This window comes from Lissotriton helveticus, chromosome 1_1 (genome assembly GCF_964261635.1).
Source record: "Lissotriton helveticus chromosome 1_1, aLisHel1.1, whole genome shotgun sequence".
Classification (NCBI taxonomy): domain Eukaryota; kingdom Metazoa; phylum Chordata; class Amphibia; order Caudata; family Salamandridae; genus Lissotriton; species Lissotriton helveticus.
Genome location: NC_136057.1, coordinates 1,322,670,289 through 1,322,698,022, shown reverse-complemented (window position 1 = coordinate 1,322,698,022; position 27,734 = coordinate 1,322,670,289). Strand labels below are relative to the sequence as shown.

At 48.2% G+C, this 27,734-nt stretch overlaps 1 protein-coding gene across 12 annotated transcripts in view; it reads left to right on the top strand.

Moving 5' to 3' along the window:
- Nucleotides 1–27,734, top strand: part of WIZ (WIZ zinc finger) — a 731,163-nt gene that overhangs the window by 461,586 nt on the left and 241,843 nt on the right. For 2 of the 12 annotated variants that reach the window (XM_078682042.1, XM_078682033.1), the window contains exon 1: nt 10,787–10,942. The exons of 8 other annotated variants lie outside the window; for them this stretch is intronic. In XM_078682042.1, coding sequence (XP_078538168.1) covers nt 10,867–10,942 — 76 coding nt within the window. In that variant the 5' untranslated portion in view covers nt 10,787–10,866. Of the gene's footprint in view, nt 1–10,786; nt 10,943–11,467; nt 11,489–12,927; nt 13,011–27,734 lie in introns of those variants that run through there. 2 more of the 12 variants (XM_078682061.1, XM_078682052.1) reach the window with 2 other exon arrangements.

The following is a 27,734-nucleotide window of genomic DNA, read 5'->3' as shown; positions in this document are numbered from 1 at the left end:
ATGGGGGTGGGGGTTAACCCTGAAACCGGTCCCAGGATGCTCCTTTTCAGGTCCAGGGAGGACCTGGCCAGGCAGTTCAGGCTAGACTGTTCCCATAGGGAGCAGGGTCAAGACCAATTAGCATATTGTGGGGTCCAAACTGGGGTGGCATGGTGAGCAAAAAAAAAACTATGGATTTAACCCACATCGGTGACTGGTGGTGAATGTTTGACAGTGTTCAGCATCCTGTCCATCATATTTTGGTGTTTGATTGCTGACAACTAATTTGACTAGCTTAATAATAAATGTTTACATAAACAAAACTAAATTAGTGCTGGATGTTGCTGTTTGAGGACCCAAAATGGTATTTCATTCCAGCTGTGGATAAATTGATTAGGTTTGTACAGTTGACTCCCCCAGGTAAGCAATCGCTAGAAGTCAAGACTCACTCCTGGAGTTGTCGGAGGGATTTAAGCTCTGTTGATAAGCTCAGTGTTTAGTCTCATGTAATTCATTTGAAGAAACTAGTGGCCTGGTTTAGAGGAGAGTGGTATAGTGTTGTGAATGCGCTGCACTAAAGCTATTTGTTTCCCCTGTTTGTAGGAGCAGTTGGCTTTGTCCTAAAGATGGAGTCTGGGAAATAAGGTTTTGCCTGTGTCTTCAGTTAATTGAGCAGTACCATAAATGCAGTCAAACCTGCATGTCCATTTTTTTACCTGCGGCTCACTAGACCTGGGTCCGACACCACATAGGCGATGGGTACTGACTGGCTACCAAGGGACGTTCATTTTTCGTTCACAAGCTCTACCGCACATTTTCCTCTGGAGTATTCTCCATCACACCACTTCATTGAAGCCTACTCTTGCACTGTGGGGACTTACGCGGTATCTTTAGACAGCAGCAGTTCCTTTTTAGGCCGAGTCGGAGTAGTGAAGTCATGTACTGTGCCCAAAGCTGAGGCCTGCTGACCCCACAGCCACATATCCTCTTTTTCCTCCTTGGGAAGTCCTGTCTGCCTCCTGCTGTAGTGCAGAAAGGAGAACACGTTGTTAGAAGTAGCTTGAATCCTCAACACGAAGGGCCACCGATGCAATATGTTTTAAAAATGAGAATCAAAGGACGCGAGATGAAAAAGTAGATGGCCCCTTGTCTGCTGATCTGCCCAGTCAAACATCACATTTGTAACCTGAGTGAAAGCACTACATCCAAAAAGGCCAACCCAAGGGCAGTCTACCACCGAATTTGCATACTGACACTTCAACAGAAACGAAGCTGGCTACATGTTAATTTATGGTGCATTTAAAGACTTGATAGCATACCATTGTACACTTAATTTTGTCTATGCCAGCAAAAATATCAGTCTAAAATTAGGAGGCCTTTTGTCCCAGGATCCCAAGTGGAAGCTGTGGGTGGAACGTCTTGAAATGACTTAGGCATCTGGTGACATTAAAGAAATCAAAAAGAACCATGCTTCTTATCTTACAGGTGAAGACATCTTGCAGCTGTTCCAAATACTTACTTGTCTCAGATCACTCTAACCTACACCACATCAGTAGCAGCACTCAGTGAACACTTTGCATCACTTGCAGAACCAGATCATGATTTTTATTTATTTTGTGTCAAGCCAAGCAAAACCTTGAATCGGTTGATTCATTCCATTCCCATCAAAAGGACTTAGCAAAGCATGTATGCCCTGCGTGATGAAACTGAAGACATCCAAACCCTGTTCATTCAAGGGTGTGCCTCTGCTAAACTCTAATGGCAGATCCTAAGATATAGTTAGAAATTTCCAGCTCCACAGGGTCACATATAGATGCTACTCTTAATATGGCAATTTAATCAATCAATTAGGATTTATAAACCGCGGCTAATCACCCATTTGGGTAGCCAGGTGCTTGCAGGCCCCAGAGGCTTATTTGAACAGCCAGGTCTTAAGGGCCAGTTGGAATTCCGGAAGTGAGGTGATGGTCCGAAGGTGCATGGGAAGCCTGTTCTTCATCTTTGCTGCGATGTGAGAGAAGGTGTGTCCTTCACTTTTGCTTCGGTAGATGTGGGGAGTAGAGGCAAATGAAAGGGAGGCGGAGCGTAGTCTTCTTGCTGGTTGGTGGATGTTCATGCAGTGGTTATTGTAGGTGGGTCCTTAGTTGTGTAGAGCCTTGGGTGTGTGGGTCAGCAGCTTGAATTGGCATCTCTTCTGTACGGGGAGCAAGTGGAGTTTCCTGAGGTGGGGTGTGATGTAGGTTTCTCTGGGAAGGCCGAAGATGAGTCTGGCTTAGGGGTTCTCAATAGTCTGAAGTCTGTGTAGAAGGTGTGCGGCTAACCAGTAGTCCAGTCAGCTGACGAGGAGAGCATGTGTCACTGTGCGACATGTGTGTAGGGGTACCCACTTGAAGATCTTACATAGCATATGCAGATTTAGGGAGCAGGCAGGCAGAGATGGCAATGACTTGTGATTTCATGCCAAGCTTGTTGTCAGTGATGATTCTGAGATTTCTGGTGTGGTTGGAGGGAGGTGGTGCGGGCCCTAGGTCTGAAGGCCACCAGTAGTCGTTCCATGTGGTGCAGCTGTTGCCAAAGATCAGTACTTCATCTTGTCTATTTTCAGCTGCAGGCAGTTGTTCTTCATCCAGTCGGTCAGGTTTGTCATGCATCTGTGGAAGTGGATTCTGGTGGTGATGGGGTTGTTTGTGAGTGAGAAGATGAGTTGGGGTCTTGTCTGCGTAATAAATTTGGTTTGACCATGGGATCTGAGTATGTTGGCTAGTGGGGTCATATATGCTTTGAAGAGAGTGGGGCTGAGGGATGAGCCCTGGGGACACCGCAGGTGATCTCCTTGGGTTCCGGGGTTAAAGTTGTGAGGTGGATCCTCTGAGTTCTTGCAAATAGGAAGGAGATGATCCATGGGAGCGCGTCCCCTTGAATGCCGATGTGGTGGAGTCTTTCGATCAGAATGTGGTGGGATACTGTGTTGAAGGCTGCAGAGAGGTCGAGGAGGATCAAAGCAGCTGTTTCTCAGTTGAGGAGGATTTGGTAGTCGTCAGTGGCTGAGATTAGGGCGTTCTCGGTACTGAGATTGTTGCGGAAGCCGGATTGGGAGGTGTCAAGTAGCTGGTTGTGCTCCAGGTGTGTCATTTGTTGATATCTTTTCCAGTACCGTCTATATTCTTTGCTTGCATAGTGAGCTTTTGTTGAGACAAGCTCATGTGAGTTGTTTTGTGTTCAGGCATTATCTGTGGTGTGTTCGGGTTGGGGCTGGTCGGTGGCATGGTGTGTATGCAGTGGCAGTTGGTGCAGGTGAAAGGTCCTACCATGGAGTGTGGGTCAGAGCTGTGGCAGTGTTTGTTGCGGCTGCCAGAGTCGAGGCTGTAGAGCTCGTTGATGGTGTGTCTTCTGGGGCGCGAGAGCCAGGGGTCATGGTGCTGGGCACAGACAGGCTTGCCTTTGACGCACCAGCAGCACCCCCGTTGCACGCGTCCACTGTGTGGTCGCACTGCGGCCTGCATTAAGTAGGTCGGGCTTCTGTTGGCCGGTAGAACGGTTAGTGGGAAAACCTGGGTGGCTGCGATGTCACTAGATCAGTCTGGAACAAGCAGGTGTGGAGGTCACATGCAAGTGGCAAGCTAGGTGTCCAGGTGCCTACTGATTTTTTTTTGGGGGGGAATATTTTTATTAAGGTTTTACGGGTGAAAGCCCCCGAGAGGGGGTAATACATCAATCATTTTCGTCCAGGATATCACACAATGGGTGGTCACGTAAAATACATCATGGAAAAATTAACTGTAGAAAGTACATATGCATCCACCCCGCTAATTGCAAAGAGTATACAAGGTGTACCTTATAAGTCTCGGGAGCGTAACTCGGGACGCTGAAGGCATCATGACAAAAACTTGTGCGAGCCGTCCCAAGACTGCATGCGGGCGGGGGTATGTGTGAATGTCGACGCCATGTGTGGTCCTTCAAACCGTCACAAAGGTGGCAAGTGTGGTAAGAGAAAGTGCGTGTTGGTGTGAAACTACCGACTGAAAACTGGGTGTGGAACTATGGGGGATAGATTCTTCCTAGAGACATGGGCGGTAATAGAAACGCCCGGCGGGCAAGCTGGGGTCAGTGGACTTGGTGGGCCGAGGGTATTGGGGCTTGTGGCTCAGGGGGGCTGGGAGCCCATGGGAACTCAGGATTAAGGGGGGGATGTCGCGCCAGGGGCAGCTGGCCGCGTCGCAGACAGGGCGCAAGGGTCAATCTGTCACGACTGGGGGGAGCGGGACAACAGCGTCGGGCAGGCTGTGGGGGGAATCAGGGTGTTGTGGGGAAGCGTAAGTAGGACGTGGGGATGGCTCTGGCGTGTCGTCCGGGGATGTCTCTTATTTGAACTGTATGAGCAGCTGCGCCCATTCAAGGGAGATGGGGTGTTTGCGTATTCCCTGCACCTCTTCTGCACGTATGATGTCTTCCTCTGTTGCTCCCCACTTACTCACCGCTCCAATCCAGGCCGCTTTCGGGGGACCCGAGAGGGCCCTCCAGTGCATAGCAATGGCTTGTTTGGCCAGTAGGAGGGCGAGGGACGCGAAGCGCCAATGTACCTTCTCAGATTTCTTACGCTTGTAGGTCCCCAGCGCACAGATTTCCCAGGAGTCAATGTGTGGTAGGCTGACTAACGTGAGGAGTGTGCGATATACCGTAAACCAGTACTGGTGGAGAGAGGGGCAGTCCCAGAACATGTGCTGGAAGTTCGCGTCTGACAGTTGGCACCGTGGGCAGTTGAACTGTGTATCCGGATAATACCGGTGAAGCCTGTCTGGCGTGAGATAAGCTTATTTAGTATGTTAAATTGTATGTTTTTAAATCGTGCTTTTCGAGACACCTTCTTCGTGTATTCCAGAGCGCATGTCCATTCCGTGTCATGGAACACTCTGCCATCGTCCTCCCAGGTTAGGCGTAGAGCGTCCAGGGAGACATTAGCCAATTCTCTGATGGCTTTGTAGTGCCATGTGACTAGATGTCTACCAGCTCCCATGCGGAAGATCGTATGGAGCACCGGGTGCGTGGGCGGTTCACCATCTTGGAGACCCCATATCAGTCGCGCGCTGTCTAAAAGTTGTCTGTGCGTAAGGAATTGTCCCCGTGGGAGGTCATAACATTCCACCAGCTGTTCAAAGGTGCGCAGTTGTCCCTCATGGAACAACGCCTCCACCTCCGTCACGTCATGGTCCGTCCATGTTTGCAGGGTTCTGGTGGTGTAATGCGATTCTCCACGGGGAAGGCCCACCAGGGGTAACAGTGGGGAATAGAGTGGCCGGTGCCTGGACATGCGATGAATGCACATCATGCATTTGCGCGCGACGGAGACCTGGAGCGGGTGGGTGCGGGTCGGCTTGGTCCTGGGCAGGAGCATACGTCTAATGACCGGTAGGGGTATCTTACCAGTCACTGCTGTTGTCTACCCAACATATCGCTCCGCCGTCCAATGGGATAGCCACTGGAGTTGTGCAGCTAGGAAGTACGATTCAAAAGAAGAGGCTCCCAGGCCCCCGCTTGTGGTTGGTAAGAATAGCGTGCGTAATGCCACCCTGCGTCAGCCATTACCCCATATCAGTGTCGTGAGTAGGGAGTCTAGTTCCCGGAAGAATGATCGAGGCGGGATCACCGGCAGATTGGCGAAGTGGTAGAGCAGTCTGGGTACCATTATCATTTTTGCTATTGCCACCCGGCCAATGGGTGCCAGGGCAAAGTTTTTCAAAAGTTTACCGCCGACTGTAAACTCGCCAGTGCCTTACGGTGATTGCCCTCATATAGGTCTGTCGGGGAATGATAGTCGCACTCCCAAATATCTGGGGGCATCACCGTTCCAGCGTATTGTCTGAGTGCCCAGCGACACTTCGTGCGGTGCCAAGTGGGGACCGAGGGGGTAAATGGTCGACTTGTCCCAATTGATTCTAAGGCCCGAGATCGCTCCGAAGGCCTGTAGGGTATTCCATATCGGTGTGAGGTCGCCCGTCACATCGCGGACGTAGAGCAGTAGGTCATCTGCGTATAGGGATACGCAGTGCGTCCTGTCCGCGATCGGAATCCCCCAGGTTGCTCCCTCTTGACGCAGTCACGTGGCCAATTGCTCGACTGCAAGTGCGAACAGGAGGGGGGAGAGTGGGCATCCCTGCCTGGTCCCTCTTTCTATCGGAAATGGAGCGGAGATAAGTTTACCGATCCGTACTCTAGAGGTGAGTCCCTCATATAGAAGTCGCGTGTATGCCCTTAAGTTCTGGCCGATATTCAGTGTCCGTAGGCCCTCAAACAAGTGGGGCCACAACAAGGTGTCGAACGCCTTCTCTAAGTCAAAGATCAGAAACGCTGCACGGGGGAAGCGGTCCTTTGCGCTATCCTGAACATGAAAGAGTCGTCTCAGGTTGTGGGATGTGTTGCGCCCTGGTACGAAACAGTTTTGATCGTGGTGAATCAGGGTTGGCAGAATTTGGCTATATCGATCGGCCAAGATCTTCCCTAGGATTTTACAGTCCGTGTTGAGGAGTGTGATGGGTCTGTATGAAGAGGGGTGCATGGGGTCTCTGTGGGGTTGGAGGAAGGTCACCATCACGGGTTCGCGGAAGGATGCTGGCAGAATTTTTTTGGAGAGTGCCTCCTCGTATGTGATCGCTAGATGGGGTACTATCTGGGCCGCGAACGTGCTATAGTATTCCAACGGGAACCCATCTATCCCTGGCGTCTTTTTCCATGCAAGGGACCTGATGGCGTGTTTAATATCTGGGGGCGTCCAGGTGCCTACTGATATGGTCATTCTGTGGCTTGTATTTAAGAAGGTCCTGGGGTGGGCAGGGCTTCTGTTGGCGGGAAGAACGGTGAGAGGGAAAACACGGTCAGGAAAACCTCAGTGGGAAAACCTGGGCAGCTGTGGAGTCACTTGATCAGTTTGGAACAACAAGGAGCTGGAGGCCACATGCAAGTGGCAAGCTAGATGTTTAGGTACCACTTAAGGCTGAACCTGTACATCGGATTACCAAAACCACTATACACCCCAAACTTCTCCATGTAGCTTGAAAGGAATGTCATGTGGAGACAACTGGGCTTTCTTCCTCATGCTGGTGAGCGTCCACCTCAAGGAAAATAATTAGCAACTTGTGATAAGTTCAATGTTTTTGCAAAAAGCTGTCGGTCATTCTGCACCTTGGAGACACTACCAAAGGAAGGCATCAAAACTGTTGTACCTTCAGCAACTGAAACTCCCACAGAGGGCATTGACAACTATAACTGATTGGAGTGTGTAGCCTAGTCTGTCAAAAAGAGCATGGTTTATTGGTTGATCTCAACAAAATTCCATGGACAGTTCTGGGGGTAGACGCTAGAGGTGTGGCGCCAGGGCGACTGACTCCGGAATCTGGGGATCACGGTTCGATCCCCGGCACCGGCGGCAGATTAGCCCAGCACCATGTGACTCTGGGCAATAGCTTGCTTAATCTTCCCGACGGCCCCCAGCGCCTAGAGACCCTAACGGGTGATTGTGCGCTTTACAAATGTGGATATTATTATTATATTATTATTATTATTATTATGACACAGGCACATCTAGCAATGTCATGGTGAAGTTCCAAGTTGATTACCTAGAACCCCCACCAGAATTATGACCTGTGAGAGTCAAAATATAGACCTTCGGCAACAAAGCACCCTTACTGCTCTGTGGTGTCTTTACTGCCTTAATTACCCACAGTATGGGACCCAGGAAGGGTCCGGAACTTAGCAGCGCTGCCATACTTTGGAACAATTGAGCATAATACAGCTTTATTCAGCATCTAGGCAAAGACCTAGGGATTTTGAAAGGCTGTTCAAAGGCACTGGATTCCCCAGAGACAAGATAGGTAAACTGACAGTAACAAATGTATCTAACCACTTGCACTGTGTCACTGAAGGGTGGGTTTTCACCAAAGGCATAAAGTAGAGCTTCAAGTGCTAAAACTTTCGGTCTCATCTGTCATCACCAGAAAACATAGACTGCTGCAGGTGTGCGTCTTCCCAGTGCTGCGGTAAATCAAGAACGTCCCCTCACTCCAACTGTGGATGACCTTGTGATGGAGATAAATGGACCATGCTCGTTTCCCAATGTAGACCTCAATTCTGGCTACCACCAACTCTTATTGTATGTTTCATTCCAACATCACTGCTTTCTCCGTCTATCACTGCCTTCAAGCATACAAAAGATGCAACTTTGGTGTATCCAATGCAGCTGAAATGGTTCAGAATACCACTTGGTGAGGGGAGGGGGGGGTGTAACTAAACTCACTGTAGTTGAAAATGTCAGGGACACCTTTCTTGTATAAAATGCTTGAAGACCACCACTTCTGATTACAAAAGTTTTTCAGAAACTGAATGTCAATGGTTTTACCCTAAAACAATGGAAATGTGAACTTTTTAAGTCCTGCATGAGTTTTCGTTTGGATCTTCACTGCCAGAGTCCCTCCTGTCACCTGTGTCGTTTGAGACATCAAATCAGCACCTTCTCCTGCATGTGTGTCATAAGTCAGGAGTTTTCTGGGCATGGTAAGTTATTGTAGCCTGTTTGTCTGAAATCTTACCTTGGTAACAGAACCCTTCCAACCACTGACCAAATTGAAAGCTACATTGGAAGGGGAGAACTCCAGCAGACACTATTCCAAGCAATGTAGATTCCCTGTCCGCAAAAACAGCGCACTCATATTTTGACCCTTTGAAAAACACAGAATTGTTAGTCACTAGTCCTACTGGACTAGCGACTGTCCTATTGCAAATGCAACTATGTAGAGATTGAGCAACTATTGCAAATGCATGCCAAATGCTCACTATACTCTTGTTAGTGTTGGTAGTAGTAGATTGGAGTGTAATAACATAGTAACTTTAGCAAGATTGAATTGTTTCTTTTTCACCATTCTCATAACGCTGGTTACAATGCTTTGTTTCATCTGCCTAATAATCTGAGCTCATGCTTTCTATAATAAAATACAATTGTTTCAGCGAATGTTTGAACAGCCCTTTTTGTATTTTTCTTGTGTGTACCTTGGGTATGCAAAGTAACAACGAATGGACAGATCTATTTGTGTGATTTCCTTGGGAATGACAGTGGTCCTATTGGAAGTTGCTGATGCCATCTGGAAGCCTGGTAAAGTTAGGGGAGCACTATGAGCTAGGTAGGAATTGTCAGCATTTTCTTAAGATATGCGTGGGCCAAGTCTCTATATTCTGAAGTACATGGTGATCTGATACGAAATGCTGCTTAATGCGTAGGAACTCAACTGTATAAGAAAGACTTCTCTGACTATCTTGCTTCAATCAGCCTCACACGCCCCAAAATAACACCATGATGGCTATACGGGAACAGAGAATTGGAAGGCATCATGAGAACTCTCTCCAGGCTGATCTGTTTTACCATGCGGCAAGGCAAAGTGTTGAATGGGCCATCTGTACTTTTGACTCTACACGCCAATACAGGCCCAGTCTCTATCCAGCTGTATTTGTACTGATTGATCATAGCCATCATTCCTCATGGAGCCTGGATTATCCAGTTGATAAACATACATTGGCTTGTCAAAAGAGAAATGAATAATGCAGCACCAAAAGCTTAGCCTGAAATTCAGCAGCTGGTATAGGTAATCTAGGACTGATCATAGACTACCATCCTGTGAGCAAGTTTTGACTCCCACTTGAACTGACTGCATGGAAAGTAAGAAAGGTGCAAGGCAGCCAGGTGACTGTGTGTAAAGAGGCAGAAAGACTGTAACAAGGAAAGTATCCTTTAAAAGGTTATGACTTGTTCAGGAAGATGGCGCATAAAGTGGATCAGAAGCAGGCAGCTAATGATGTGGACACAGATGTTGCGTCTTAAGGCAGAAGATATCCTGAAGATATTGATGTCTGTTTAGCTAACTCTGCCAGAGTCTATTAAGAGAGAACATGACGATTGCGAAACAACCAGAACTGCTGACTTTGGAAACGGGTTCAAGCCTCGTCTCAACATCCTGGGCAAATCACTTAATCTCCCTGTGCCTACAAAAAAAAGTGTTGTTGTGTAATGTAAAAGGTGATCGTGTAAAGCGCTCCAATACCTTCGTGTCGAGTTTGCGCGATATAACACTGCAAATGAAAAAGTCATCTGTACAGCAAGAGCATGAAATTCCCGGTGGATTGATGAATTGATAACGCGGGTAATGACCGCCCCCCCATAAAATTTCGCCGAAGCTGTTTTTGGTGGAATGACAATATGCAAATGTGGGCCACTTTTTTTTTTTGCATGTCCGGGCTTTTTTTTTTTAAATCCCAATACAACCCTGTACCCACACCAACTCCCCCCACCACAGGGTTTCCCGGTAGTAGCAAACTATTAATGGTACATTACTCTCTCCCCCGATGGTCGCGAAGATGCATCACTACGCCCTCGAGACCTGCTGCGACACAGATGATAGATATGCAGGTGTGGTCTTGTGACAATAACGTACGTTCGTGTTATAATGCAGGATTGTTCACGACGGTGCGTAGCAAGGGTTCTCATGCAAACTGGAAAGGCAATTACGTTCAAGGTTTTTTTTGCAGCAGAATGCATCGGCTGTATTATTGACGGCCACACCCCTAGTTCTAGAGACTCGCATTATTCTTGAGCTCCGCTGTGGGGCGTGATTTTGCCAAGATAGACCCGCAGCACCTGCATCACGGGGTGACGAATTACTTGCAGTAGGCCGCAGAGTAATTCATTCTTCATTCAGTGGTGTCTCTGTTACTGGTTTCAATTGGCTCCGCCCCCTATCGTCATCCCCACACCCATCTTGCTGCAACGTGCCGCTGTACGTGCTCTTCCGCTGCTCCGTCACACCGCCCCCTTCCTCCTTAGGCTCCCCCCGCGTGCCAGGCTGTAAGATGGCCGCCTCCACCGCCCTCCCGACGGCGACAATAGCCGATTGCGGGGACGAGGCGCCCGCGCCGCCGGAGCAGGGTGAGCGCGTGTTGGGGCTGCTTGTGGCCGGATGGGTGTGGGGGAGCGCGGCATCGAACAGGATTCCTCCGCCTAGAAAATCCGTCGTTCTGAGGGCCGCGCCCCAAAGCTGTGGATGAAGACCCCCCTCCAGATAGACCTTGCTGTTTGAACCGTGACGTCCAGTCCCTGGGTTGGGGGGGGTTTAGTCATCCTGCTAGGGGGGGGGTTCTACTTAATTATAGGCCCCAGAAGACTTCCCTTTGCCGGTGGAAGACAACCGGAGATAAGAGGTTCTTCCTGCAGGGTAGCGCACCCCACATAGTCTGCTTGTACCATGACGAGTCATTAACATGTCATGCGATGGATGCTCCCACGCCCCCTCCCCCATCGAAGGGAGTGAGTGTTTCAGGTCCGTCCTTAAGTACTAGCGTACATTATCCAGTCGGGGATGTCTGCGTTTGTGGGGTACCTTGGGGTGTGCGCAATACACATACATCCTGCCCTCCTAGAGTGAGCCTCGTTAGATGGCAACATCATACGAGGTCAACGGAGGTCAGATATGAGGTAGGAAACATCTATCGGCATAGTAAGTCTGTGATAAGGAGTATCATGCGAAACTATGCCCGGTCATTTCGCTCCCCCCCCCCTTCCCATAGTTCTCTTTCCGATGTTCGGTCCATGACTGGTTTGAATTATCCTTGTTTTCGCATCTCTTTGATTAGAAAAGACAGCGTGTGGGGGCCTTGAGGGAAGAATTGATGACGGCTGCAGTTTATGCAACAAGTGCCATACAGCGGATGCTGCACTCGGGACCAAGTGCTAGATTTTAGTATTTTTCTTTCAGTGCGGCTCGCCTTCAATGCTGTACATTTTAAGTATTCAACATTGCTGTGCCTCTGTAGTTTGCACTATTCCTGTCGTGAACACGGTTACGCGGAAGGGTGGGGGCTTAGGGGTTAATCCTCTATCCGTCACTGCGACCAGTCAAGAAACCCTCCTAGCTTGTTCTTCGAATGTTCAGATTTTTTAAATGTATGTTATTTTAATTTACAAGGGTTCCTTTCTATGCATGTGTTAGTGATACAATGACGAATGTGAAATATTCGTGAGTCACAAGGATTTTTAGCTTCGGCTGCCTTTTTAGTCACTGCTTTTTTTAGCCTCGGCTCCCTGGTTTCTTGTGATGGTTCGACACTTATTTGCGAAAGTGCTACGATACCGTATGTGACCTAAAATCGAATGAGGGTTGCTTGGGAATGACTTTTCCCCCCCTGTCTGGAGCATTCTTGGTGTACCCACAATATTGATCAACAAAGAACACACACCTGGTTGAACTCTATATACACACAGAGGCTCCGGTTATGGTATTTATTTTTTTAACATGTCCACCCATATTTATTTTTTGCTCGTTTTATATTTATCCATATTTGTTTTGCAATGGGTATATTTCCTTGTGTATTTAAAAAGCAAATGTTTACTCCCGTTTGTCCAATTGGTTTTAGCTATTTACAGTACGATAGTCCTTTTTTTATTTGCGCTGTGGTGCAGTTTAAACTGCTTTGCTGCTGCAGTTATTTAAGCAGCAGTAGGAAATCTTTTTTGTTGTTGTTTGTAATATCACTGTCTGCTCAGCTATTGTCCTAGCACACATGGTTGACCGTAGCGAGAATACTCCAGAAGAAAACATATTTTTTGTATTCCAGATTTACAGACGGCAGAATATATTGTTTTCAGTCTGTAAAAATCGAAAACTGGGTGCATTAATTATACTTTATTCTCCTTGGTCTCATATTTTATCTTTTGGAGCCCTGACAAGTGAGAATTGTAACATTTCCTCATCCCACCTTACTCCATGGAGATGAAAGGTCATTGGTACTGCCTTCATTTAGTTGGAGATTGTGAAGAGATGTAGGTCTTGAGTCCTTTCATGATTCTTGCAACAGAGATGAGTGTTTTAGGATTTTAGGGACTTTTCTTGAAGTAATATTTGAAATTGTATTGTAGTTTTTTAAGCTTGACCAAGACTAATCTGCTGACTCGTCCCTATGAGCTACAAGTATCTCAACATCAACACGCTTGTTGTCAGGTATGTGCAATCTTCAGATGTTAACATTAGATTGAATACATGCCTTTTTGAAAGTCCATTAGTGCCTGGAGATCCACAACTGCTCTGTCTGCGTGTGTTTTTAGTTTAAATCTAATCCTTAAGGTTGCTTTCAGCAAATTACCCTTTGTGGAAGGGTGTACATTTGCTGCTAGTTGTGTATGTTTAGAGGTGATGTGCAAATATATTTGACAAAAAACCTTACAGTGTGCACAATAAAATACTTGGCCTCCTTTGTATGTCTCTCCTAGGCAGCGCAAGCTGTTTGGTTCGAGAGATCTATTGTTAACTTCCCGTCAGTCTGTTGGTTACAACAAGTTTGTTTTATCGTTGCACCCGTTTGCTTGACTCTTATTCAATGGCTTGCCTTTCTCTTGTTTGTCCCGCTTCCACAGCATAACCTTTTTAGCTTCCGTTTGATTGGCTTTGTATCCTTCTACTGACTACTGTAGCTAACATTTTTTAGGTCTATTCCACTAAGCCCTTGCGATGATCTTTAGTTAAGAAAAAAAAAATCATAAAGTGCTACACGTTCACCAATTACTTACCACTGATTGCATTCACTGTCACTCTCATTTCATGTGCGCTCCAGACAGCATTGGGCAGATTTCGTTTATCCTTCAGATGTGAGACCCCAGCTTCGAGATCACACATATAAGATTGCCTGAGTGTGTTCTAACGGCCCTCAAGCAAGGGGCGTCCACCTGAAAGACATCCATCCAAGATATTCCATGAAGTGCAGACTTGTTTCCAATTAACCTCCGAGCACTTTACAAGAACAGTTTTTATTGCAGCTGGAACCTCTCAAACATGAGGTACTTTATCACAGTATGAAATGAGCTGGGCTGCTGAGACCTGGTGAGTGATACTAACTGTAAGTGGAAGAGTACCTGGCAGCACTGCTGCCATCTAGGTCACTTGCAGCCAGATAGTTTTTTGGCATCACTGCTAAACATCCTATACTTCATGGGTACTTAAAAAAATTTCCCAAGGGCCAAACGGTTTTGCCTGTGGTGTTGCCGAGGGCTGCATTGTTGCCAGCAGGGTGGCAGTGGTGGGTGGTGGTGTTGGGGACTCTAGGTTGGGTGTAGAGCAAGTGACGCATGCACACCCAGTGGCTTAATTGCATATTCTGAAACCAGAAAACCTGGGTTCACTCCCAGCTCCCCCACTTTTTGTGATTCTAGGTAATTGTTTTATTTCACTTTCCCTCTTTTTTCTGCATTATCACATATAAGAGGACTTTGAAATACAGGACTTCATGACTTCAGGAGGTGCGCTGTACGAAACCACCTCCTGTGTATGTTTTCATAAACTATAATGCTGTCCATGTTTAATAGCAACCCATGCCTCCCATAGAGGGTACATAACAAGTAATTGTCCTTTTAGTTCACTATTGCGATTGTCTGGGTCGAAGGAAGCATGAATATTTATTAAATTAATGTTTGAAAGCTATCACAAAAAAACACTTCTCAATGCACTGATATAAACTGATGTACTAAGGTGAGCTGCATGTTAATGAAATATACACTTTTTGAATTTTGAAAAAGCTTTGTCATATTTGCATAGGTTTTTTGCAAGAGGTCTTTAAAAATTAAAGGGTTCTTAAAGTTATTTGGTGCTACTATATAGAAAGGAAGTTACTTCCTTTCTATATCTTCAACTAACCTGAATACAAATGCTTGCCTGTTTATTTAACATCTTTTTAATGTTAGGGCTGATTAAAGTAAATGTCAGCCTAGTGCTGCTGTTGACCAAGGGGCCGCATTTAAAGGTTAGGAGGGCTGTACTTTGAGTATCACTGGTTTACTTGTAGTTTCTCTTTCCCCAGTACACGTTGGCTTTTGAATTCCAAACACTGACTGAAACTCATCCTCTTCACATAGTGCCTGCTGACAGCTATGATTTCCAGTGTTTTACCTTTGCTTTAATTTTTATTCAAACCACAGGTAAATTCAGGTGATTTGCCCAGAATTTGTCATGTTAGATAGAACCGAACACCAATACCATTATTGGAAAACTGGTCTCTGGGTGCTGAGGTAGACTACATGGACTCCAGGTGGTATCACTTAACTTTGAATTCTGATTTATAGAGGGTGTCCTTTCCTACTCTCTTACCTAGCCACTTTGGAGGACTCCCACCGACTTTGGGCTAGTGCTTTACAGGCAGAAATGTGCACATCTTGTTTCTTCTGAACACGGGAAAAACTGCAGGGCTGATCAACAGAAAATGCATACATTTATCAGACGTCAATGCTTTGAATGATACAGGTTTGTGCTTTTCGGTATGGCCTGACGGTGCTGGAACATCCCTTCTATTTGTTATCTCAGTTTGTAAAAAATCTAAGTGTTATCTTAAAGTACTTTTAGGTCTCGCCTGAGAGCGCGCGTGCGCTGTTGCTTTCAACAATCCTCTCTTTGGCCCAAAGATTCAAGCTTTGGCAAAGCCAACAGGTCTTACTTATGCAAGAGATATTGGCTTTGCCAATATATTTTAGCCATGTTATACATCATCGTGGCTAAAAATTAGTAGGGTAAAGAGGAGTGTGTTGTAAAGCAGAGTGGTGTAAAGTCGTGGGATGGAGCATTGTGGCTTAGAGTGGTTTAGTGTCATTGAGTGAGTAGAGTCATAGAGTGCAAGAGCATAAAGTGCAGTGGAGTGACAGTGTCGTGGAGTGGTTTAGAGCAGAGTGGCATAGACGGTGTTGAGTAGAGTGACGTAGAGCACAGTAGATTGTTGAGGAGTACAGGAGTGGAATGGCCTAATCGAGTGGCAGAGTGGAGTAGTGTCATAATATAGTGGCATGGAGTGAGTTCCGTAGAGCTTGCAGAGTGTCATAATGAGTAGAGTTTAATAGAGCAGAGCATCATAGATTGGTGTATCGTGGAATACAGTGAAGTGGTATAAAGTACAAGGGTGCAGAATAGATTGGTGTAATCTATTGGCGTGGAGTGCAGTGACATAGAGTAGATTGCAGTTGAGTGGCGCTGAGTGGGGTAGAATGGCGTAGAGTAGATTGTTTCAGAGTAGAGTGCAGCGTCGAAGAGTGCAGCAGTGCATAATAGAGTGCATTGGCGTAGTTGAGGCGTGGAGTAGCGTATTGTGCAGTGGTGCAGAGTGGGAAGGGGTATGCAAGGTGTGGAAGCACACTGCCATTATAGACAACACATCTTCAATTGAAATGACCATTACATTTGCACAGTTGTACAGTTTTACTGATAAAAGTACACAGCACATACACGATCATGTGTGGAAATGTCACCACCTCGAGTATTGATTTGTTTTGGTCGTATTGAAATGTTTCCACCACACTTCAGAATGACCATAAAATGTTTAATTTGTGCTATCCATATTCTGAAACATCTGCACAGTTCATTTACAGATTTGTAAATTTTGTTTTATGCTAGTAAACAGAAGACCATTGTACATCACACCCTAAATAGCCATCTAGAAGAAAAAACACCCTGCAACCTTAGTCTCACATGGGTACCCTGCAGAGATAATTACGGGTCGGAGGACCATTGTATCCTAAGCACCCCTTAATAATTAGGTTTATCATCTCTGAATGCCCCACTAATAAAGGGATACCTTGGAGCGTACAAGGAAGTTTTAATCTATAGTTACGCCCCCTAGCACCTTTCTTTTAAGAGCTCCCTTAAACACGGTTGAGTCCACGTGACCTTTAGGAGTCAGGGTGAACCCAGTGATGAAGCATGACACTGCTAAAGTTTGTTGGGTTATTTAAAGAAAAGGAAACTTTTCCTTTCCAGTGCCAAGTGACAAGTCTACTTAGGGTGAGCACTCCACCCTCACGCCACGTCATGACACTAGGTGGGATACCTAGACGTTTTTGTGTACCCTGCAGGATTGTTGCACAAATCCTCTCACTTTGAAGTCAGAAAAGTAAAAACCAGCTCCCTGGAAGACAGATGTTGACATTTGACCTTATTGAATGCACAGAAAATGTGACTAGATTTATAGGTCTGTTTACAGAAATTCAGTACTGGTGGAAGAATACAGTAAATAGGGTTTAGTCAAGGGAAGGGACGAACTGAAGCTAGACAGTCTAAAACAAGAGAAAGCAAGCAAATGTGAGTTAAAAACCACGAAGCCAGTCAGTCATTCATTGTGTACTTACAGAAAGACTAGACTGGGAACATTGGTCAAATCATGACGCCTTTTATCTTTTTTAGGTCTCGGCCTGCGTAGGCTGCGCTTGCGCAGTCTCGCAGGGGCGATCTTAGCTTTTAGAGTGTGGGGCTTGAACCCGCCCCTCTTCTCCATTGGCTGGCTTCCTAAATGGAGGCCAGCCATTGGAGGAGAGGGGCGTCTGTCCGTTTAAGCCCCGTCTTTTTGGGATTAGGTGTTTTCTTTTTATTCTTTCTCTCCTCTTCCCATTGGCTGGAATTTTACATTCCAGCCAATAGGAAGAGGAGAGAACGAAAAACACGCTCCTCAATCCTGAAAATGCCGGTGGTTTCTCCGAGGCATTTATGTTTAGCCTCGGAGAAACATGGTGGTGTGCATGGCGTTGTCCGACCGGCCTCGCCAACAGACAGAGACCACACCCCCCCCCCCCCCCCCCGAAAGAAAGTAATGGACTAAAAAGTCGGAGGATGGAAGAACAGGATTCGGTGCATTCCAAAACAGAAGAATAAAAAATAGCGGTTTCCTATGGCATTTGAGGAGCCAGACATCTCAAACCCGCTTCAAAGTAGGAAGGACTCGCGGCCCCCAGTCTCTGACGGCGGCCAAAAGTTGGGGCGTTCAGAGATAAATCCTCCCACCCCCTGCTCTATAGTAGCTGACCCCTCTTGGAAGGAACTAGGGGAGGTAGAAGGGCAGGAAGATAAAGGGACTACAACATTTAATTGGGGGGAGCAGAAAACACATGGGAGAATTTTAAAATGGATGTAGCGCACCGACTAATTAAGAAAGACCACAACTCCTGAAACTTAATAGCTCAAACTTATGCTGTTGTGCCAGAACTAAATCGGTCCATGGATAATGTCCCTTCCATGCTTACTGGCTGGGGTACTCTCACAGTACGGATTGATCCCGGGCAAGGGATGCTCTCGTACAGGGGTTTAGACCATGCTCCTTGTACTGGGAAGTTGTCTGCATTTGGGTCTGATCTAATGGTAAGTGATAAGACCTATGCTGGACACAGTTATGGGCAAGTAACACATTTTGATATTTGATTCCCTATTTGATACCAAATCAGCTTTATCAACAGAAGCTCTCTGCTGCGCCTGCCATCAGAAATAGAGGATTTAAGATTAGTAATAAGCAAAGACATCAAGTTGATCTATCTAGATTTTAGTAGCCGTACCCCAAATACTATAAATCCAAAAGTTCTTAACATTTCAGTGGGTAGTTCTTTAGGAAAAAGAGAAATCAACATTATAGGACCAGAGGTTCAAAGATCCATCAAACCCACAGGGATGAAGAGATTGCCCAGTGGAGTTGGGTAGCAGGCTCGCTGAACGGCTCAAAAGAAAATACAAAGCTCCCCATGTTGCGTAGGTAGCCCACTGGGAAAAATCTTGTCTTGGAACCTAGCCGGTGTTGGAAATGGCAATCTTAAATTAAACTCCTTATTAGAACACAATCCCAAAATAATTTGTCTCCAGGAAACATGGAGCTGCATGGATTTCGATTTCGAGAACTTTTTGTGTATTGTTGTGCATCAAAACCTTCAACTAAAGGTCATGCTAATTGTGGCCTAACCATTTTACTCGGCCGCGCTATAAATTGGAATCCTGTGGTTTTCTCTGTCCTTTCAAGTTTTGCATGGGTGTGAATTTTAGGCCAGGGATAGGTATACTAGATCAGACTGCATCACTGTTTTTGGCAAATGTATACATTTCACCAGGGGAAGCATCAGACTCACTGGTTCAATCTATTTTTTTCTTTGTGCATGAGACTAGTATCTCCGAATATTGTACCTCAATATTGATGGTGGGTGATTTTAACCTTAATATCTCAAACTTTTACTCTGACTTTTTCTAACCTTAGTTGAAGGTCGTATGGTCCATCCCTGAATTCCTATTCCCTGGCCATATTAGATCAGATAGCCGGGGTTTGTCTTTCTTGCATAATCTGAGAATTTGTGATTTTGTGCTGCTGAATGGCAGATTCCCAGATGATTCTCCTGTCTCACCTTTCATGGCCCACACAGGCACTCACTGATAGACTATATGGTGGTATCCTATCAATTCTTTGGTGCATGTACACAATTTAAGGTACTGCCTACAAACATGAGCGATCATGGAGTTCTGTCAGAAGTTATTAACCTGGAACTCGAGTCGCTGGAACATTGGAATCTAATGGATGAAAGCATCCTATACAACAGAATTAACGGGGCGTACTTTTTGGTCTAACAAACCTCCCATGTTTTAGGAGGATTGTTGAACACTCGTATCCTGGCCCTAGTCAGGAAAACCCCATATCCAGGTTTGAGAGGATATTGGCCCTAATTAGCTTTTGTGCAAGCAAGTTAGCATCAATAATCCTTTAGTGGCTAAATCATGGGAGAGAAAAAATACAAATCGTAAGATTAACGCCAATTTAAGCAGTCTTTAATGTCCAGACTTCAGGAAACTAATAGATGAAAAAGGCAAGAAAAAGAAAATTGGCATTGGAGCGCAGAGGGGTGGAAGATGCCAATTGGATACAATTGAGAGAGGTTGCACAGTCTGGTGATACTTGTAAATATTGGGCCTTCATAACCAAATTGTGTGGCAGAGCTAAGGCAAAACCCATGTAGAATGGACCATATACATTTCTCAGTTATATGCACTAAATCCCTCGTCTGGGTGGAATTTAGTATTTGACTCCTCAGTGGGGAGCGATTATGGCTCCACCTTTTGTAATGAAATAGCGGGTTACATTAAGGGGGCAAGGCATTCACTGGGGTGCGATGGGCCTTGATGATGCACCACTAGCTATAGTTGAATAGGAAGGAGAAGCATGTGCACAATTCTTGTGTCCTGTATTCTTATTGCTATATACATGGGACCATTCCGTTGTCTTGGAAGGGTAGTATTGTGGTCCCATTATATAACAAGCATTTGCAATGCAATAGGTCTCGTATTAGGAAAGTTTGAGCTATTGGTCTTGTAAATGACACATTTTTTATTTGTGTTTTTGAAAATAGCGAAATTAATAGCTTTGTCATTTACAATGCCAATACTTTTAACTTTTGCAAATGTGACACCTATACCATTTGTAATGCAACATGTGTTGTATTTACGTGACTTAGATGTATTGATATTACGAATAACAATGGCTTTTAATTTCTTTAAACAATTAATTTTTAAATAAGTTATTGTAATTTATAATGGCAATAGCTTAAACTTTTGTAAATAACTTTTGTGAAGATTATTCAGTGTATTTTATTGTGACAAATCCAAGAACAGAAGTGAAATATTAAAATCTTTTTGTGACATTTGTAATAAAGCTTGAAACATTGAGAACACATATTTGAATCAGTTGTTGTTGAATGGTTGCACAGATTGATACTGTGGTGGCGCTGAGTGATGGACAAGTGATGCAGTGGCATTCAGTGATGCTGTGGTAGCGCATAGTGATGCTGTGGTGCCCCTGAATTATGTGGTAGCGCATAGTGATGCTGTGGTGGTGCCAGCGGTAGAGTGAGGGCGGTTTTGTGTGTGGGTGGGTGTGTAGTTTTGTGTGTGGGGTTGGATGTGTGTGCGTGCGTGGTTGTGTATGTGTGTGCAGCTAGAGAAGGATGTATGTGGAAGAGAGCAGAAGAGAGGAGAGCATTAAAGGAGGCGGGTGGAAGAGAGCAACAGATCAGCACAGGAGAAGAAAACAGGGAGTTAAAGGAGGATGCGGGGTGGAAGAGAGCAGCAGATCAGCACAGGAGAAGAAAACAGGGAGTTAAAGGAGGATGCGGGGTGGAAGAGAGCAGCAGATCAGCACAGGAGAAGACAACAGGGAGTTAGAGAAGGAGGCGGGTGAAAGAGAACAGCAGATCATCACAGGAGAACAGAAGCAAACGGAGTTAGGAGGTGGGGTGGATGAGAGCAGCAGATCAGGAGAAGAGACCGGGGAGTTAAAGAATGAGGTGGGTGGAAGAGAGCAGCAGATTAGCACAGGAGAAAAGAACAGGAAGTTAAAGGAGGCGGCGTGGAAGAGCAGCAGATCAGTACAGCAAAAGAGAACGGAGTTAAAGAGTGAGGCGGGTGAAAGAGAGCAGCAGATCAGCTCGGGAGAAGAGAAGAGAACGGAGTTGGAGAAGGAGGTGGGTGGAAGAGAGCAGCATAACAGCACAGCAGAAGAGAACATGGGAGTTAAAGAAGGAGGCGGGTGGAAGAGAGCAGCAGATTAGCACAGGAGAAGAGAACGGGGTTAGAGAAGGAGGCGAAGCGGAAGAGCAGCAGATCAGCAGAGGGAGAAAAGAAGAGAACAGGGAGTTAGAGAAGGAGTTGGGTGGAAGAGAGCATCTGATCAGCACAGCAGAAGAGAACACTGAATTAAAGAAAGTGGGGTGGAAGAGAGCAGCAGAACAGCACGGGAGAAGAGAACAGGGAGGCGGGTTGAAGAGAGCAGCAGATCAGCTCTGGAGAAGTTAACGGAGTTTGAGAAGGAGGTGGGTGGAAGAGAGCAGCATAACAGCACAGCAGAAGAGAACATGGAGTTAAAGAAGGAGGCGGGTGGAAGAGAGCAGCAGATCAGCACAGGAGAAGAGAAGAGAAGAGGGAGTTGGAGAAGGAGAAGGAGAAGGAGGCAGGGTGGAAGAGAGCAGCAGAGGGCGTGAGGGCGGTAGATTGGTAGAGGTGGTGGTAGGGGTACGTGTCAGACAGTGCTTTGAGTTGAATATGCGCTGAGATTGTTTCCTGAGGTGGGAAAGCTGGTATGTGTAAAGCAGTGTCCCCATAGGTGGTAATGGGGCATGTGCGAAGCAAGGCTTCCAGAGTGACATTTGTGATTAAGTTGTCCCCTGCTTCACATTACATAGTGCTTCGCTTACATTTTTCTCTCTTGTGGTACAGAATGAATTCATGAAAAGAAATCGTGAATTGGAGCACCTCCATAGTAGCAAAATGTCAAAAATAAAACTCAGGATATTAACAACATCCACGAAACCAACAGAGTTCTGAAAACTGTCTGAGCCCTCAGCTCATCCGGCCGCTGAGGCGTTAAATCAGAATTTGGGGGAAAACCTTGTAAGGAAAAATATCACATAGGAAAACAGTAGCACATAATAACCCAATCCTGTGTATCAAAGAACAGTACACATGAATACAATAACATCATGTAAGGAAAACCATAGTGCATAATCCCCAAATCCTGTAGGTTAAATAACACTACACATGAATACAATTTAATATGAGGGAGGTTGGGGGTCGTGGCTTGAGCAGCCATCATGGCGGGAGTGCTCTAAGTGAGCTATGCTCTTTGCCCCGTTTATCTGGTTATTATTCAACGATGAGCCCTGATGTGTGCCCGCAGAGTCCCTTCCCGTGCTTCCTGACTGCCCTGCCTGAAGGAGAAGGCACCACTGCGAACAGCATTGTGGCAGGACTGGAGGCCCCATCTACAATGGCTGGAAGTTAGGCTACGGCCCGAGAGGCAAGGCTGCTGGCGCTAAGCTGCTGACATCTGGTGCTGAGAGGTGATCTAGTGGGCCATGGACTGTGATGCCCTGTGGTGCCGTGACATCCCTGGCAGCCCCCATGAAGCTGCGGGGGTGGTGCGATGCAGGTGTGTGGTGGTAGCCAAGTGTGGAGCATTCGGTTGCGCTGTGCTTCTACCGTCTAGTACAAACTGCCCGAGGGGCCTGACGTAGGTGCTGTTGGGGCTGCTTGTGCTGCTGTACCCATGGACACTGCATGACGCTGGGAAGCAGGCCCTTATCTTCTTGAGTGCCTTGACATTAGCTGTGCTGGTACTAGGTTGGCATGCTGAATTTAACTGGGATTGCCCACCCCACCACCTGTGCCACTTGATTCAAAGCAGCACTGGCCCTACTTTTCTATACATAGACCAATCCTCAGGGAAGAAAATAAGTGAGTGGCCGCGCTTGTGAGATAGCATGGAAGAAAATGAAACTGACGCGGCCACGGGGAAAAAATAAACGTGAGCGGGAAGTGATCGTAGGGATGCACTGCACGTAAGAAAAATTAAACAGACTGCACGGAATAAAATGAAACTGACGCGGCTGCGGGAAAAACAAGGAACACGAAGCAGGGGCAAGTGCTAAATGTTAAAATAAGGGAAAATATAAGGGAAAAGAAAAGGCAAAACAAGCTCTCTGCATTGCTGTGGGGGAGCGGAGCGCATTCCTTTGAAGGTGGGGGAGCGGCAGCCCTCGAAGTGTGATGAGGCACAGACAAATGGTGGTTTGTGACGTGGCTGGTTTGTGCATGCGCCTTTCTCACATGAACTGTGGCTAATCCGCCCATGGCAGACTTTTCGGATCGCTTACTAGATATCTCGACAAAACAAGCATTGCTAAAGCAATCAATAAATCAATCAAGCATTTATATAGCGCACTACTCACCCGGGGGGTCTCAAGGCCCTGGGGGGGGGGTCCGCTACTGCTCGAACAGCCAGGTCTTGAGCTGCTTCCTGAAGGCGAGGTGGTCTTGGGTCAGGCGGAGGTGAGTCGGAAGGGAGTTCCAGGTCTTGGCGGCCAGGTAGGAGAAGGACCTTCCTCCTGTGGTGGCTCTTCGGATGCGGGGGACGGCAGCGAGGGCGTGGCTGGTCGATCGAAGCTGACGTTTGGGAGCGTAGAAGTTGAGGCGGCTGTTGAGGTATCCTGGGCCTTGGTTGTGTAGGGCTTTGTGTGCGTGGGTGAGGAGCCGGAAAGTGATTCTCTTGTTGACCGGGAGCCAGTGCAGGTCTCTCAGGTGTCCGGAGATGTGGCTTCGGCGGGGGATGTCCAGGATGAGTCGTGCTGAGGTGTTCTGGATCCGCTGGAGTCTCTCTTGGAGTTTGGCGGTGGTTCCGGCGTAGAGGGAGTTGCCGTAGTCCAGACGGCTGGTGACGAGGGCCTGGGTGACCGTCTTCCTGGTCTCGGTGGGGATCCATCGGAAGATCTTACGAAGCATGCGCAAGATGTTGAAGCATGACGAGGAGACGGCGTTGACTTGTCTGGTCATGGAGAGGGAGGAGTCCAGGATGAAGCCCAGGTTGCGTGCGTGGTCTGTTGGTTTGGGTGCGCTGCCCAGGGCCGTGGGCCACCAGGAGTCGTCCCAGGTGGAGGGTGAGGATCCCAGGATGAGGACTTCCGTCTTGTCCGAGTTCAGTTTCAGGCGGCTGTTCGACATCCATTTGGCTACGTCTGTCATCCCTTCGTGCAGGTTGGCTCTGGCGGTGGCGGGGTTGTTGGTGAGGGAGAGGATCAGCTGGGTGTCGTCGGCGTAGGTGATGATGTTGAGGTTGTGCTGGCGTGCGATGGCTGCGAGGGGGCTCATGTACACGTTGAAGAGTGTTGGTCTGAGCGAGGATCCTTGAGGAACGCCGCTGATGACTTCGGTGGCCTCCGATCTGAACGGGGGGAGGCGGACTCTCTGTGTCCTTCCGGCGAGGAAGGAGGTGATCCACTAAAGTGCCTTCTCCTGGATTCCGACGTTGCAGAGGCGCTGTACTAGGGTACGGTGGCAGACGGTGTCGAAGGCCGCGGAGAGGTCCAGGAGGATGAGGGACGCTGTTTCTCCGTTGTCGAGCAGGGCTCGGATGTCATCGGTAGCTGCGATCAGGGCGGTCTCGGTGCTGTGGTTGGACCGGAAGCCAGACTGTGAGACGTCGAGGGAACCGTTCTTCTCGAGGAAGGCCGCCAGTTGCTTGTTGACGGTCTTCTCGATGACCTTTGCTGGAAATGGGAGTAGCAAGATGGGGCGGTAGTTCTTGAGGTCGGTGGGGTCGGCTGATGGCTTCTTTAGTAGGGCGCTGAGTTCGGCGTGCTTCCAGCTCTCCGGGAAGGTGGCGTTGTCGAAGGAGGTGTTGATGATGTCCCGCAGGTGGGGTGCGATGACAGCGTCGGCTTTGTTGAAGACGTGGTGAGGGCAGGGGTCTGTCGGAGATCCGGAGTGGATGGAGTTCATCGTGCGGATGGTGTCTTCGGTGCTGATCGGGGTCCAGGCGCGGAGGGTGGTGGTGGGGGGCGGTGGTTCGGTCGCGGCGTGCGATGGTTGAGTGCTGAAGCTGTTGTGTATGTCCGCGATCTTGTTGTGGAAGTAGGAGGCGAGGGAGTTGCAGAGGTCTTGCGAAGGGGTGATGTCGTTGTTTGCGGCGTTGGGGTTGGAGAGCTCTTTCACGATGTTGAAGAGTTCCTTGCTGTTGTGTGCGTTGTTGTCCAGTCGTTCCTTGAATGCGGTTTTCTTGGTGGCGTGGATCAGCTGGTGGTGTTTTCGGGTGGCGAGCTTGAGGGCAGTCATGTTGTCCGGTGTTGGGTCTCTGCGCCAGGTTTTCTCGAGTGCTCTGCAGTTCTTCTTGGAGCTCTTGAGTTTGTCGTTAAGCCATGGGGCTTTCTTGCTGCCGGGTCTGCTCGGCTGGGTCTTCAGAGGGGCGAGGTCGTCTGCGCAGTTGCTGATCCATTTCGTGAGGTTGGTGGCCGCTTGGCTGGGGTTCGTTGTGCTGGTGGGCGGGTTCTTGCTCAGTGAGGTAACAAGCTGGTCTGCAGTGATCTTGTTCCAGCTTCTGCGGGGAGCCTTTTGCTGGTGATGGTGGAGCGTGGTCCTTGTGAAGCTGAAGTGGACGCAGCTGTGGTCCGTCCAGTGGAGTCCGGTGGCATGGCTGAAAGTGATGTCCTTGCTGGATGAGAAGACGGGGTCGAGCGTGTGTCCGGCGTAGTGGGTGGGGGTGGTCACCAGCTGCTTGAGTCCGAGGTTGGCGAGGTTGTCCAGCAGGGTGGTGGTGTTGCGGTCGTTGTTGTTCTCCAGGTGGAAGTTGAGGTCCCCGAGGAGGATGTAGTCAGCGGAGAGGAGGGCATGTGGGCTGATGAAGTCGGCGATGTCTTCGCTGAATTCTGTGCGTGGTCCCGGGGGTCTGTAGATGAGGGTGTCTCTGAGGGTGGTCTTGGGGTTGACGTGGATCTGGAAGTGTAGGTGTTCGGCGAGGGCGTTGTCGGTGATGGTCGTGATGCGGATGGTGTTCCTGTGGATGATGGCGATGCCTCCTCCTGTCTGGTTGACGCGGTCCTTCCGGATGATCTGTAGCCGTCCGGGATGGCGATGTCGGGCGCTGAGGAGGCGTTCATCCAGGTTTCCGTGAGGAAGGCGACGTCTGGAGATGTGGTGTCGAGCAGGTTCCAGAGCTCGATGGCGTGTCTGTGGACGGAGCGGGTGTTGAGCAGGATGCACTTCAGGTGGTTGTTGCTGTTGTGCGTCTTGGTCTTAGTTGGTGCTGGAGTAGTGCAGGTCCGGGTGCAGGTGAACTTGCAGGAGTGGCAGCAGAAGGGTCCGTGAGTGCGTCTCGGGGTGGCTCAGAAGCATCCTGGGGGTCGGCCGGCGTTGAGTGCGTGGAGTTCGGTGGCGTCGTAGGTCCGACGGCTGGGCTGGTCTCTGCGGTAGCCAGGGGTCCTGGCACTGGGCGCGGTCCAGGCGCGGACGGGCTTACCTTTGGCGCGCCTTCGGCGCACAATCGGCGTGCCCGCTGCGCGTGCACGCTGCGCGTTGACCGCTCTTCCATATGTGGAGAGTGGGGGGGGCGGAGCGAGGGAGGGGCAGCTGGGAGGCGGGAGCGGGGCGGCGAATGGGAAGGGCTGACGAGGGGAGGGGCGGGGCCGCAGGGGGCAGCGGCGGGAGGTGGCGGGAAGCGCGGCAGGGGCCGGGGCCGGGGGCGACAAGTCACAGGGGTACAATTATACAAAAACGGGGGAAACAGAAAATAAACAGGGAGCAGAAGCTACACAGGGGGTCAAAGCAAACGGAGTTACAGAGGAACGAGAAACAGCACGAGGAGTGTAAAATGCTAGGGGGCAGAGAACACACTGGGGGAAGAGACCCAATCGGAACCTTAAACACAGACGCGGCGCAGGTGGGGCAAGAGCGCCAACAGCGGAGTCACAGGGTCACGAGCGCCAACAGCGGAGACACAGGGTCACGAGCGCCAACAGCGGAGTCCCAGGGTCACAGGACCCAGCTGCGAGCGGCGGCACTAGGCGGGAACGGGGGGCAGCCTGGGCTCACTCACGAGGAGTGTGCGAGGTGCGTGGGGGTGACCAGCCCAGAGGGCTTTAAGTCTGGACCTAAAAAGGGACACAAAAAATTCCCCTGCTAGCTTTAGACAGATAGTCTTATTGGATGCGGCCAGAAAACTGTTTGCCAAGAGCATACTCCTCCACCTTCAAGACTGGGCCTTTGGAAACACGTTTTGTCTCCATAGAGCAAGCCAGGCTCCGCAAACATAGTGGTTCCCTTGATAATAGTACCACCCTGCAAACATTAATTGAAAAGTACCCTATGAGTTAGGGAATTCAGTTAAATGCGGCCGTTATATAGTTCTCCATGGCTTTCGTCCGGGGACACTGGAGAAAATTGGCTGTTATGGGGATACCCACGATCCTACTTAGATTAATCATCGCATTGCATTCCTCCACTTGGACTCAGGTCCTACTGGAATGATCTCCGGGCCTGTCAAGTAAAATGCAGACCCATAACTGGCTGAAGCACGGGTGCCTACTGGCTCCTCTTCTCTTTATAATGGTTATTTGCAGAGTAGGGTAGGGCCTT